The sequence below is a fragment of the Quercus suber genome, unplaced genomic scaffold, assembly GCF_002906115.3.
Source record: "Quercus suber isolate HL8 unplaced genomic scaffold, Cork oak 2.0 scaffold_931, whole genome shotgun sequence".
Lineage (NCBI taxonomy): Eukaryota > Viridiplantae > Streptophyta > Magnoliopsida > Fagales > Fagaceae > Quercus > Quercus suber.
This window is the reverse complement of record NW_027070354.1, coordinates 79,124-90,359: the sequence shown is the minus strand read 5'-3', so window position 1 is coordinate 90,359 and position 11,236 is coordinate 79,124. Positions and strand designations below refer to the sequence as shown.

The 11,236-nt window shown below is 34.4% G+C and overlaps 1 protein-coding gene across 1 annotated transcript; it reads left to right on the top strand.

Annotated features, from left to right (window-relative positions):
* The first annotated feature begins 288 nt into the window (after nucleotides 1–288).
* LOC112030604 (casein kinase 1-like protein 10) lies at nucleotides 289–10,031 on the top strand. Its single transcript, XM_024063279.2, has 14 exons — nucleotides 289–1,169; nucleotides 1,272–1,312; nucleotides 2,454–2,523; nucleotides 2,633–2,781; nucleotides 2,886–2,981; nucleotides 5,326–5,396; nucleotides 7,627–7,688; nucleotides 7,796–7,859; nucleotides 7,950–8,034; nucleotides 8,230–8,356; nucleotides 8,491–8,564; nucleotides 8,659–8,710; nucleotides 9,048–9,181; nucleotides 9,314–10,031. Exons 1-14 carry the CDS (start codon nucleotides 1,094–1,096, stop codon nucleotides 9,590–9,592), a joined length of 1,380 nt encoding a protein of 459 aa, XP_023919047.1. The 5' UTR covers nucleotides 289–1,093; the 3' UTR covers nucleotides 9,593–10,031.
* The last annotated feature ends 1,205 nt before the right edge of the window (nucleotides 10,032–11,236 follow it).

The window sequence follows — 11,236 nt, the reverse complement described above, 5'->3', positions numbered from 1 at the left end:
AACCATTTTCCTTCTCTATGTGTTTGTTTCTCAAAAAAAATATTATCTCTAATTCTTATATAAAAAAAAAAATCCCTAACTCATGCTATATATAAAAGTTGAGTGGTCTAGTTCTCAATGATATTCTCAGTCTCATACATTAAAAAAAGAAAAAGAAAGAACTTTTAACCAATTATTAATAAGTATTCTATAAGTAACAGATAATAGACAACAAAATAATACCAATAAAAAAAAGAAAAAGAAAAAGAAAAAAAAGACAATATCATTTAAACTTTTGCTTCTTCAATCATCTACTTTTCTCATCCATTCTCTTTCTTTCTGTCTCTCACTCTCTCTATCTCTCTCTCATCCCAACACTCCTTTCCTGAGGAATCAGAGTCTCACCAAAAAGGGTTTTTCCGGGGAAACCAAACCCAAGCCCAGATCCGAAAGATCCCCTCCGAAGCTACCCCCACATTTTATTAGCTTGGCCGTGAAAATCGGACCCAAATTTAAAGATTCCATTTTCCGACTTCAAAGTCCCCCCCACCCACTCTCTCTCTCTCTCTCTCTCATTCTTTTCCTGAAAACACAACACAATAATTTTCCGTTTAAAGAAAACAACCGCTTTTTATTTCCTTTTCTTCAACCTTCGTTTTATCTCATATTGATTTTACCAAGAAAAGAAAAAAATCAAAACAAAGAAACACCCTTTTGATGACCCTGAATCCCGGGTTTTTATTCGGTGATTATTGGGTTTTCTTTAGATTTTTATATTTTTTTTAATTGTAGTTGTATCCTATGTTAGAGTTAGGTGTATTACATAGATTTTTTTTTTTTAAAATTTTTATATATTGAATTTTTTGGGGGAAAAGTTTGGATTTTTGAGCTTAGTTTTTGAAGAGTAGAAAAGGGTATTTTTTTTTTCTTGGAATCATTGTGTTTATGTTGGAGTTAGGTGGATCTGAGAGTGGATTAGAATCAAAGATCTGTTGGTGATGAGCTTTTTGGATGAGCAAAAAGCTTTTTGACATTTTAGTATTGTATTAAAAGAGTTAGGAGGGTGAGCTTGTTGGTTTTGTATTTACTTTGATTGGGAATTGGGAATTGAAACATGGATCATGTGATTGGTGGGAAGTTTAAGCTTGGGCGAAAGATCGGTAGTGGATCGTTTGGAGAACTCTATTTGGGTATGGAATTCATGGGGTTTTAAGTTAGCATTGTCTGCTTATGTCACTCTCTAGTTTTGTATTTTGTTTGGAGAATCTTATTGGTTTGGTTTGTTGTTTCAGGGGTTAATATACAAAGTGGAGAGGAAGTGGCTGTAAAGCTGGTATGTTGGAAGGCCTTCACTTTCTCTGTTCCTTTCAAATTTTGTTTTAGGAGGTTGATTTCTTCAGTTGTATTGTGGAGCTCAAGTCACTGATGAACAAGCAAGACAGTGTTCTTGAATCTAAATATATGTTATTGGTTGTCATTTTTTGAATAGATCTTTTGGAAGATGAATTTTGTCTTTGTCTAAAACCACCTTAAATTTTTGAGCAAACCTGCATTTCAGTTTGCTAAAGAAGTTCATTATTTGGTTTCTTACGCTGCTTAGTTTTAATATTCAAGTACTTGAGTTGCTTTTTAATATTATAATTCAATAGTTGGGGGAGGGGAAGTACCTGTTGAGCTACAAGGCTCTTGGTCCAAGTGCAGGAGTTACTGGTTAGCTAAGCTAATTGATTAATAAATTTTATTTACAGTTTTACTTAGAAGCATCTTGTGCCTTGTTGTCGTGCATTGTTTTAGTTAGTAGTTAGTACTGTAGAGTTTCTGAAATACGAGGGAACTGATTTTTATGGGGTGGATTGGTACTGCATTAGTTGGATTTTAGGTTTTAAGAGTTGTATTTAAGATCATGGCGTTGCGGTCATGCTGAGGATTATTTCATTCAAGTAAATATTTGCATTTACAATATTCTAATTACATAGAGTAGAATGGAGGAAAATGATACACATGGCTAACCCTAACTATTCTATTGAGGATCCGTAGTCGGCTTCAAGAATTTGGGATTTAGGCTTGTTTGTTGTTGTTATTGTAGTACAATAATTTATTTAGATAATTATTTATGATGAATGGATTGAAAGAGCTGTGGAAGGGCTGCATTTAAGTTGAAATCAAAGTCTCTCGTCTCCATCTTCCTTCAGACCTTCACATATTATTGTATGGTTCCATTAGATGGTTCTTGTTGATTATTTTGGTATTCTTACCAATCTTAGCCTGCATGTTGAGTATTCATTGGATCTGAATACAATTTTTTATTATTATATTTTTCATGTGCTCGGTGTGGTGCTTATACAAGTTTGAGAACTTCAGTTCACTTTTTTCTCCTCCCCTTATATTTTTTGGAATCTATGATTTTGCTTGTTCTACAGCTTGAGTAACTAATATAACTTACATTACCCACCTATTTTTCTCTTGTTCCCCAGGAATCTGTGAAGACCAAGCACCCTCAGCTTCATTATGAGTCAAAATTATACATGCTTCTACAAGGAGGAAGTAAGTTTCTCTTTTTGCTCCTTTTGTCTATAATGAGTTGGAATGAAAGGTTATTTCTGTGAGTTAAAATCAATTTATATGCACTTATTTATCTTCTATCTGTATGAAGCGGGTATCCCCCATCTGAAATGGTTTGGCGTTGAGGGAGAGTACAATGTTATGGTTATTGACCTTCTTGGCCCAAGCCTAGAAGACCTGTTCAACTATTGCAACCGGAAGTTTTCTTTAAAAACGGTTTTAATGCTTGCAGATCAGTTGGTAAGAATTTAATGTTTTCAATGAAGGAAAAATCAATGAGGTATATTGGGCAAATATGGCTTCCATACTGATTTTTATTTTATTTATTTTATTTTTTTATGTAGATAAACAGAGTTGAGTATATGCACTCACGGGGTTTTCTTCACCGTGATATAAAGCCTGACAACTTTTTGATGGGTTTAGGGCGCAAAGCTAATCAGGTTACTTTTTTCACCATCTATATAGTGCTTCTGTCTCTGTGTCAGTTTCACCTTGTCTTACTGTAAATGCATACACACATTGGACCATAGTATATAAACATCTGTGCAATATCCCATCTTTGTTTACATGAAGACTTTGTGCAACTTTTGTTGAGACATGTCTTGACTCTTGACAATGTGAATGCTATGTGTATTTCATTTGGCCAGAATATTGTGCAGCTATAGGTAACCTTTGAAAAAACAATCCCCCTCCCCCCAAAAAATGTGAATATGCACTAAATACTCAATTCCGTGTTAGTTTTTGATTCAGGGAATATGGATATGTAGGATAGAGAATTACAATTAGAGAGATGTCAAATACGGAGTTGTATAATTATTTTTATTTTTTTTGAGTTTGGGAGCTGCTGAGCATGGGCTCAGGTAGTAGTGGCATGTGGTATGGTTGTGGTTAGGGGCAAAGGATTTTATTTCAAATTTTAGAAGCTAGATTGCCAATTGCTTGATGTAAAACTTTAGTTAGTGAGAATTGTTTTTTTGTTTAAAGATTGGACCCAAATTTAGCAGATTGCCAATTCTTTGTTTTAACTTTTTTCATCAATAAAACTCTTATTATCTATCAAAAAAAAAAAAAAAACTTTTTAGGCTATGGTAAGTTATGTTCAAGAATTGTTCGGTTGGATTTGATGAGTTGACAACTTCAATTATGTTCCCATGTGAAGAATAACTGTTAGTTCTTTTGCATAAATACTGGTGAAATAAAAATAATTAGGCAATATAATGGTGGTAGGCCAACCCTTGAATAAATATTAAATCTCTGTTAGAGAATATGCTTGCAGTGAGGGCAGTTGTACATTGGCATACTGCTTTTGGTTCTCTATTTAGCCCTAGAGCTTTCGAAGTCTTCTTGTTGATATGGATGGGAGCATAGACATTGTAAACCATTACAAATATTAGATGTCTTTTTGTTGTGGGAAGGTATTTGACTGATTATAGCTTACTCCCCCTATCTAGTGTGATTATAGTTTTGGGGACATTTACAATGATGGAAATTTAACAGAGATGCATTCATCAATACCCCATCATAACTTATTGTTATTTCTTTATGGATAAAATTTATTTGATGAAAACTATTGAAGGTCGGTTGTTTATTAAGAGGTGATTTGTAGACTTGTAGTTCTCACATAAAGAATGAGTTATAACTTGTATTTTTAAACCAAAATCGTGTACTGCTGCTAACGATCAAGCTTTTCTTTGTTTTCCTAGAAAAAATATCAATGAATAAGAAGTATTGACTGATGTGGTTATAGTTTTGGTATTGCTTATTGTTAAATTACTGATTGTCCCTAAGCTTAAGCTATTAGGAAATGGTAAATTTAATCACTTAATCATAATTCTAACACTCCCCCCTCACTTGTGGGCTTACTTCCCCTTAAATAAGTGGGGGCCCAACCAATGGGAATTTAACATTTTAAATGGGAGGTAGAGTAAAGTGAGGGATCGAACTCAAGATCTTCTGCTTTGATACCATGTTAAATTACCGATTGTTCCAAAAGCTTAAGCTATTAGGAAATGGTGAATTTAATCACTTAATCATAATTCTAACACTAACAATGATGGCAATTTAGCATAGATTCATTCATCAATACCTCATCCTAATTTATTATTTTTACTCTATGGATAATATTTATCTGATTGAAAACTATGAAAGGTTGGTTGTTTATGAAGAGGTGATTTGTAGTTCTCAAGAAATCACATAAAGAATGAGTTCAAAATTTTGTATTTTTTAATCCAAAATTGTGCACTGCTAGAGATCAAGCTTTTCTTTGCTATCCAATAAAAAATATCAGTTAATAAGAAGTCCTGAATGATTTTTTTTTTGGGTGGAAAATCTTAGATGGTTGAAGAAAAGATTATTATTATTTTTGGAAAAATTAATGTAAATTTTACCAAGTGATGATAAGACCCCCTATGTGGTTAATACATGTTCAAGTTGACTGCGCCCTGATTAATTTTTTTTTTTCGAGGCAAAGATATCCGAAGCTCACATCCAAAAAGGGTCGAAGATATGTAGGAAAAATTTCAGAAGAGAGGGGGATTTTTATTTTAGATAAATACAGAATTGTTATATTGCCAGACTCCCATGAGAATTCATCCAAGCATGTTTTATGACTTATTGTGTTGGTTAATGCCGTTGTCTCTTGGTAGCATTGATCTGTTCAGCTGAAGCTTATTTTGTTGGTTGTACATAACACCTTATGAAATCAATATTTTCAAATATTCTAGTTGTGCCCTAACATGCACTGCTTAGCTTTTTCTTGCTTAGCTGGGTGTTTTTTCAACGCAGGTATATATAATTGATTATGGTCTTGCAAAAAAGTATAGAGATCTTCAAACACACAAGCACATACCATACAGGTAATCCAGCATTATGGTTTCTTGTGGCTTCCTAATTAACTCGTTCTCTGGTTGTTGTTCTCAATTCTTTTTTACTTTATCTGAGCTAATCGTATAATTCTAGTGCATTCATAGGTCAAGTTTCTGTTATTAGTCCTGTTAATAACCATACAAGTATCCATAGGTCAATTCTAGTGCATTCAGCATTATGGATGTTCGCATGTCCATTTGTTGTTTCCCCTTGTTCTTGGGGAAAGAGCGGAGGGGAAGCTGTTCATTCTTGCATTGGCATACCTATATTCTTTTCTGCACCCTATTTAACAAATTCGGTCTGAATATATTTATTTCTATATAGTTGTTTCACAAAGTATGGGTAAAAGCATGCTTAAGTGCAAAGCTCCCAAAGCCCTAGTACTTTTTGCCTCTAAAGTGAGGCACCTTCATGCTTTTTTGGAGCTTTTTCAATAACCTCAAAGTGTGTTTATATATATATATATATATACACTCTTGTACTCCAAATCGACGTTTTATTTCAACAGTAAGATCAGATGGCTACAAAATTATATATATTTGTACACACAAATATGAATTGTGGCCGTTTGATCTTACTGTTGAAATAAACCTTTGATGTGGTGTACAAAAGTCAATTTTATGCTGAGAATCACGTACCCAGGCAGCGATGCGACAATTTTTGAAAAATTAGGACCGACACAGAGGGAATACATATATTAATTAATTATTAAATATATTTTTATTTATATATTTTAAATATTGTTACACATTCATTTTTCGTATAATGTTAAATGAATATTAAATTTATTTTTCTTCTATTTCTTTATGTTAAAGTACATACATATCAGATCCAAAAACCAAAAGACACCCAATATCAATATAACAAAATAAAATTTATCTCACCCAAAATAACAAATTCACCCAATAATACTAAATATTGGGTGAAATAAGCAACTCATGCAGAGAGAGAGCTTACCATCAGCGGTTTCCATTGCCGCTGTTGGCCTTTGCTTTTGCCGATAACCCCATTGTCATAGAGAAATAATCAACTGAAGCAAGGAGAGAGAGAGAGAGAGAGAGAGAGAGAGAGAGAGAGAGTACTTTCACCGTTGCTGTTGTTGGCCTTTGCTTTTGCCAATAACCCCAATGTCACAGAGAGTGAGTGAGAAGATAAGAGAGAGGAGAGAAATTGAGTGAGAGAAATGGTCTGAGGGTTAGGGACCTAGGTTTTAATTTCTGCTCTCAAAACGCTGCGTTTTGGGTCTTTAGCTCTTTTTATTTATTTATTTCATTATAAATTTCTGCAGCCGTGTCCCTTGTCCAGTATGTGTCGGACACAGACACGGCAGCCCAAATGCTATTTCCGTGCCTCCTAGATGGCTAGATTTTATGGTATGCTACTATACACTTGAGCCCACCCCTCTCTACCTTGACACATATTCCCTTGAATTTTCTGCTTGCTACCAAAACTGCCACGTCCTGAAACTCCTAGTTCATTCTTGAAAAAAAAAATGATTAAATTTATGTGATAATTGGTTAGTTGCTTTAATAATTGGTGTTGAACATATAATGAGCTGTGCACTTAGACTTGTATTGATTAATACTCATTTATTGAATAAGTGATTTAGAGAATGATGTAAACTGTTATATTTCAACTTATATGATTATGTGATCACTTGATTGTTGTATTGACCATTAATAATTATTTTCAAATTTATTGCATTATATTTTTAAAAATGTGCACTTGACTTTAATCAGGCACGTGCTTGCGCTTCGCGCTTAGGCTCTAGAAGGCCTTGGCACTTAGGTGCACCTTGCGCTTTTACCAAAATCGGTATCATGTTATTCTATTACAGGAGTACTTTCTTATGAGCAATCCTCACAAGTAGATTAGTTTCTGCATTCTGGAAGTGCTTGCATATAACAATCATGAGAAAACGTGGACAGCCCTGGAGTATTAGTTGTATGGAACTTACATATGGCTTTGTAGATTGTATGGAAGCTTTAACAGTGCTGAGATGAACCTATTTGTATTTGAATGTTTGGACGCATATGTTTATAATACAGGTTATTGAGTGTTTCATTGTTCCATTTTCTGTCATTTTTTAATGCATTTTGGCCTTAATCATTAATGAATTACTGTCTTCCTGATGCGTTGATATGCTACTCAACTTTCTCATGTTTTCAGCATTTGTTGCCTGTTTATTTTCCATCACATCTTCCCCTTTTTTTGCTACAGGGAAAACAAAAATCTCACTGGAACAGCTCGTTATGCAAGTGTTAATACCCACCTTGGAGTTGGTGAGTGACTTTTTTTCTTAAATTTTTAAAAGCTATTATGATTCAGATGGTTTTGTATACTTGCTATCACATGTTTAGATGTATTCACAAGTCTGATTTACATGCAGAACAAAGCAGAAGAGATGATCTTGAGTCTCTTGGTTATGTGCTTATGTATTTTCTGAGGGGAAGGTTGATCACTCATTGACATGCTCACTTCACCTACTTTGCTTAAGCTTATTCGCATTTTCTTTACTTACTGCATATGATTCTCTGTTTTAGCCTTCCGTGGCAGGGCTTAAAAGCAGGTACGAAGAAGCAGAAATATGACAAGATCAGTGAAAAGAAGATGCTTACTCCCATTGAGGTATTATCACTTGCTTCTTCCAGCAGCTTATACCAGGACAATTTAATAATGAAACTTATGGTTTTAGTTTATAACAGGAACAAATGACTGAATTTATGCTATCATGAGTCTGATATGCAGTACTTGTTCTGTATTCTAAGTGCTCCAAAACATTTGTAAACTTGAGATATGAACTACAAATATTCTTTTTGACAGGTTCTTTGCAAATCGTATCCATCAGAGTTCACATCATACTTCCATTACTGCCGATCATTGCGGTTTGAGGACAAACCTGATTATTCATATCTGAAGAGGCTTTTCCGAGATCTATTTATTCGAGAAGGTTATTTGTAGATTCTCAAGTCCCAGCCTTAAAATTGTTAATAAATGTTGAATAATTCTTTCTGTGATTCTAATCTTGAATTTTATTGAGAGGTTTCACAAAACCTGGAATTCAGTGAGTTGTGATTGGTGCAGGTTATCAGTTTGACTATGTGTTTGATTGGACTATATTGAAATATCCTCAAGTTGGCTCCAGTTCAAGAGGAAGAGTCAGTACATAATTTATTGGCAATATTTTTTGTAAAAATATCTTTATATGAGTTGTAAATGATCTTGATATCTTTTCATGTCATTTTTCAACAGCCCAGTGGGAAACCAGCTTTAAATCCAGGAACATCTGCTGAAAGGCCTTCAGGTCTGTTCCCTTACACTGCAAGGCTTTGGATCAACTTGTTTTAAACAATCAAATTCTATAAACGTTTAGAATTCTCCTAAATGTAAAATGGGCTTCAAGCTCTCAAGTGCTTGGCTCGTATCTGTGCTATGGCTTGAGATATATTCTTACATTTTCCCAATGGTTGATTGCCTTTGTTTGGTCACTCTGGTATTTCTCTAGAATGCTTATAGAGCAGTGAGATCTGTAGTATTTTGCTTAGATTGTAGTAAATACTTCTACACAAGTTATTTTCTTATTTGAATTAGAAAGATGAAGAGTTTTCGACATATGACACATCATTATATGTTTCTTCTAGTGGGACAAGAGATTCGAGATAGGTTCTCTGGTGCTGTTGAGGCCTTTGCTAGAAGGAATGGCACAGGGCATGGTTTGCATGGTGAGCACACCAGGCACAGATCTTCAGATGATGTGCCATCTTCCAAGGATGTGGTGAGTAATTGCGAGTAGTAATATGCAATCTTCTGCATATTTTCCGTGTCCCTTTCAATTTTTTCCATGAAGTCATTCTTGCACTCTGATTCCCAATCACTTCACATTCTCTTTCTTCTTCCCTCTTTGCAGCAACCTGATTCTGAAAGGGGACGGAGTTCTCGCAATGGCAGTACTTCAAAGAGGCCAGTTGTATCAAGCAGCAGACCAAGCTCCTCTGGTGAGCCAAGTGAAAATCGGTCAAGCCGGCTGGTCTCAAGCAGTGGTCGCCTGTCTACAACCCAGAGGTTTCAACCTGGGTTTGAATCCAAAACATCATCTTTTACCAGAACTGCTGCTACCAGAGGTGGTCGTGATGATGCACTTAGGAGCTTTGAGCTTCTATCGATTGGCACAGGAAAGAGGAAATAAAGGGTAAGAAGTGCTTGTGTCAAGTCTCAACTTCTTTTTTTGCAGTTTTTCACGATGTCAGCAATATTATGATTTTACCTCAGTTACTTTGTATATGTGTTATCTGTTGCTGGGTTCAATTTGCTGCTAAATCTCGCAAATGTTCTACTTGAGAACATGTCCAGACTCTTTTACCTCTTCAGGATTCTCGCACTTATAATGCCCCTCTTGGGCTCACCCAAGAAAGAGATATTGTCTCACTTTAGGGAATTGTTCATATATTTGAGACACGAATAGTTGTAATAAGCACGGATGTTATATTTTTTCCTGGGGAAAAATGAAAACCATGCTTGACGACTAATATGCCCTTTGTCTTGTCATGTATTACGTAATATATTCATATTTTTCGTCTTTGTACTATGGATAAATGATATATAATCATTAATCAGTGGTTTCATCAGCGACCTGTTGAATTCTTTTGTCCACTTGGTTTAAAAGGACATTTTCTTTTTTTGGTTGCTTTAAACACTTTATTCTAGTAATTTTGCCAGCCATTAGTGTTTTTGTAGCATGTAAATTTTAGCTAAACATCTCTTCTGATCTCCTGGATTATCCACTGTTGAGGGCTAGTGATTACTTGCAAGGGTGAAATTGCTCATCAAATTAGTTATGTCGAAAGTCTATCAGAAATTTCAACCTGAAGTTGTTTCCTGGTGTGCTTATCTTTTGTTAAATACTTATTTGTATGCATTTGGTTTTCTAGATGTGCTGAGTATTCTCTCTTGGTATAATGTATATTTTTGGTAGTCAGGTGCATTTATCTGTTTGAGCAAACAATATATGATCTAATATATACAATTGCCTATCGCTTTGATCACCGTCCCGATTTTAATTGCTGTTTTGCAATGGACTTGTTGGCATTTTGGACACTGCTTGCAGTGAGCAAACCCCTAGTTTTGATCTAGTAAAGTAGAAAGAGGGTGAAACCTAGGGAGAGAGAATCAAAGCAAAAACTAAAATCTTTGAGCACTTTGAATTTTGAAATCTGGGGAAAAGGAAAATTTCGAGGCTGTTCGGTACATAATTTTAAACACATGTTTTCAGTTTTTATACAATATTATATGCATTTTTACATTTTTTCACTTACATGTATTTTCAAAAAAATTGAAAAGTGTTATTTAAACACATGTACTAAACGGGTCTTTAATTTTTAAATTAATTCCCGTTATAAAAAAATTCTCTACTTAAAATCATGTTCGAGTCCCTTTTGCCTCTCAATAATGGCTTGGCTATGAGATAAAAGATGCCCTATCTTGAACTATGTAGCTAGGTACATTTATCAATGCCAGATCACATATTAAAAAAAATTCTTCTTTGTTCAAGTTGGATTCTATCATAATATTCTTCCATGTATTGTGGTCCTGATCCTTACAATTTACCTACCCAAGTAAATGGAAATACATGACCTGTCATTTGAGTTCATATTGTCTTACCAAGATCATATTACTAGTCATGTAAAATGGATAGAGCATTTGCATCTGTAACTTCTATTCTATTCTATTTTACTATTTTAAAAAGTTACTTTATTAATTATATTATTTTACAATAAAACCAACATCTTAACGTTTATTTTTTTATTATACTCATATATATTATCCATTAAAA